Source organism: Serpula lacrymans (genome assembly GCF_000218685.1).
Source record: "Serpula lacrymans var. lacrymans S7.9 unplaced genomic scaffold SERLAscaffold_51, whole genome shotgun sequence".
Taxonomy (NCBI): Eukaryota; Fungi; Basidiomycota; class Agaricomycetes; order Boletales; family Serpulaceae; genus Serpula; species Serpula lacrymans.
This window is the reverse complement of record NW_006763330.1, coordinates 1,132-2,696: the sequence shown is the minus strand read 5'-3', so window position 1 is coordinate 2,696 and position 1,565 is coordinate 1,132. Positions and strand designations below refer to the sequence as shown.

General features: G+C 44.2%; 1 protein-coding gene across 1 annotated transcript in view; it reads right to left on the bottom strand.

Annotated features, from left to right (window-relative positions):
- The window catches only part of SERLADRAFT_412260 (uncharacterized protein), a gene marked incomplete at both ends in the record, with an annotated part of 3,123 nt that overhangs the window by 932 nt on the left and 626 nt on the right, over positions 1 to 1,565 (bottom strand). The window contains 8 exons of the mRNA XM_007324840.1: positions 10 to 123; positions 375 to 409; positions 464 to 601; positions 761 to 845; positions 882 to 989; positions 1,053 to 1,070; positions 1,156 to 1,357; positions 1,424 to 1,524. Of these exons, the coding sequence (XP_007324902.1) occupies positions 10 to 123; positions 375 to 409; positions 464 to 601; positions 761 to 845; positions 882 to 989; positions 1,053 to 1,070; positions 1,156 to 1,357; positions 1,424 to 1,524 (801 nt within the window). The remainder of the gene's footprint in view (positions 1 to 9; positions 124 to 374; positions 410 to 463; positions 602 to 760; positions 846 to 881; positions 990 to 1,052; positions 1,071 to 1,155; positions 1,358 to 1,423; positions 1,525 to 1,565) is intronic.

Here is a 1,565-nt window from a genome sequence, read left to right as displayed (position 1 = left end):
CTGCATCACTTTTGGCTCCATTGCTTTCTTGGTGGACACGCTGGCCTGCTGACTCAAGGATGTTGGTACCAGCATCAATTCCTTTGACCCAGCATGCACGACAAAAAAGTTTTCCATGCAGTCCTATGTGGCAAGCAAATTCACTCTGCATAGGATTGTCTCCCAACAGAGCAAGTACGAAGGGTAGAAGAAGGACTGGCTCATTTGTTTGAGAGTCCCATGACCAAACACCACTTTTTTGTGCATTGCTAGAAAGTTGATACTGTTAGTCCAGGTATTTTAAAGTAAAAAAAAGTTGACATGCTTGAGCTGGCCAACAATACCATCCAGCATCTCCAGTGGAGGTGCTAAGTTGGATGTACACAAAAGTGTACATTGTATTCTTGTTGGGCCTCGGATTGTGGAAGACCTGCAGGAATAAACAGAAAACTGTTATGTTCATTCCATTTCTTGGACATATTACCGGACGTGTCATCACAGTACATCCATATTGGAAAACTGAGCACTTTGTGCCCTTTCAACAGTGCACGCCATTGATTCCCAACATTGAGATCTGTAAATGCCCACTTGGAAGTTGAGGATGTCTTGGAGTCTACAATGGCTGAAAAATAAAATAATTAATATGTTGTTGGGGAAACAATCTCGTTTTTTAATGTATCAGAGAGAAGCCTGGGGTCAGGAAGATCATATCGCTTCACATTCTGACAAAGCTGCGGGAAATTCATGAGGAACTCATTCTGCGAAACCACATAATCATCACATTTGATGACCTTCCAACTACGCTGGTGGTCTGTGTCTACAGGTTCCATGGCCCAGCACCGGGCAAACATTATTGGATGGTCATTCTGAGTACGATAAAACCAGCGGAAGGGGATACATACACAGCCATCCGAGAGCATTGCAGGTTTGTGTATGTAATAATTGTGGCTGTTGAGCCGTGCCATAGGTGTGAGCTGCTCATCTGGAACTTCACGCAGCCAGCGCAAACCCTGTCAAGCCTCTGAGAGCCATAATGCACTGCCTTCGGGGTAGAAGTGTAAGTGGGGCCTAACCTTGGGGTTTGACATCTCCTGTTAAAAGGATAGGAATGTCGTGTCATGCTCAAAAAGATGAGGTTAGAATTACCCAAGATATAATATGAGCAAGGTTGTTTACATGGTAATGATGCCCCAGCGCTCCTTTGTAAGCAATAGTCCCAATGCCACAGCACTTCTGCAAAGCGGAATTAAGACTTTGCATGGCCTTGACTGATGGGAAATCATCCACATCATTGACTTTGAGCAGCCAGAGAAACAGATCAAGTTGTTTCTGCGAGAAAACTGAGCGGGGTAAATGCATTAATATATCCAGGGTACATCTCTGTATAAGTGATATAATGTAGATGGTACGCTAGAAGAACATATTGGGGGAGCAGACTACTTACAACCTTGTCTTGCCAAGGGAACCACCGCCGTGAGGTTGCTGTATGGTCTGCAGTACGAGCACGTTTGCGTCCATGACTGGCTGTTTCAATACCATTGTTGACTGGAAAGCATCACAAGTTTATAACTAATGAAAAAAAAAGC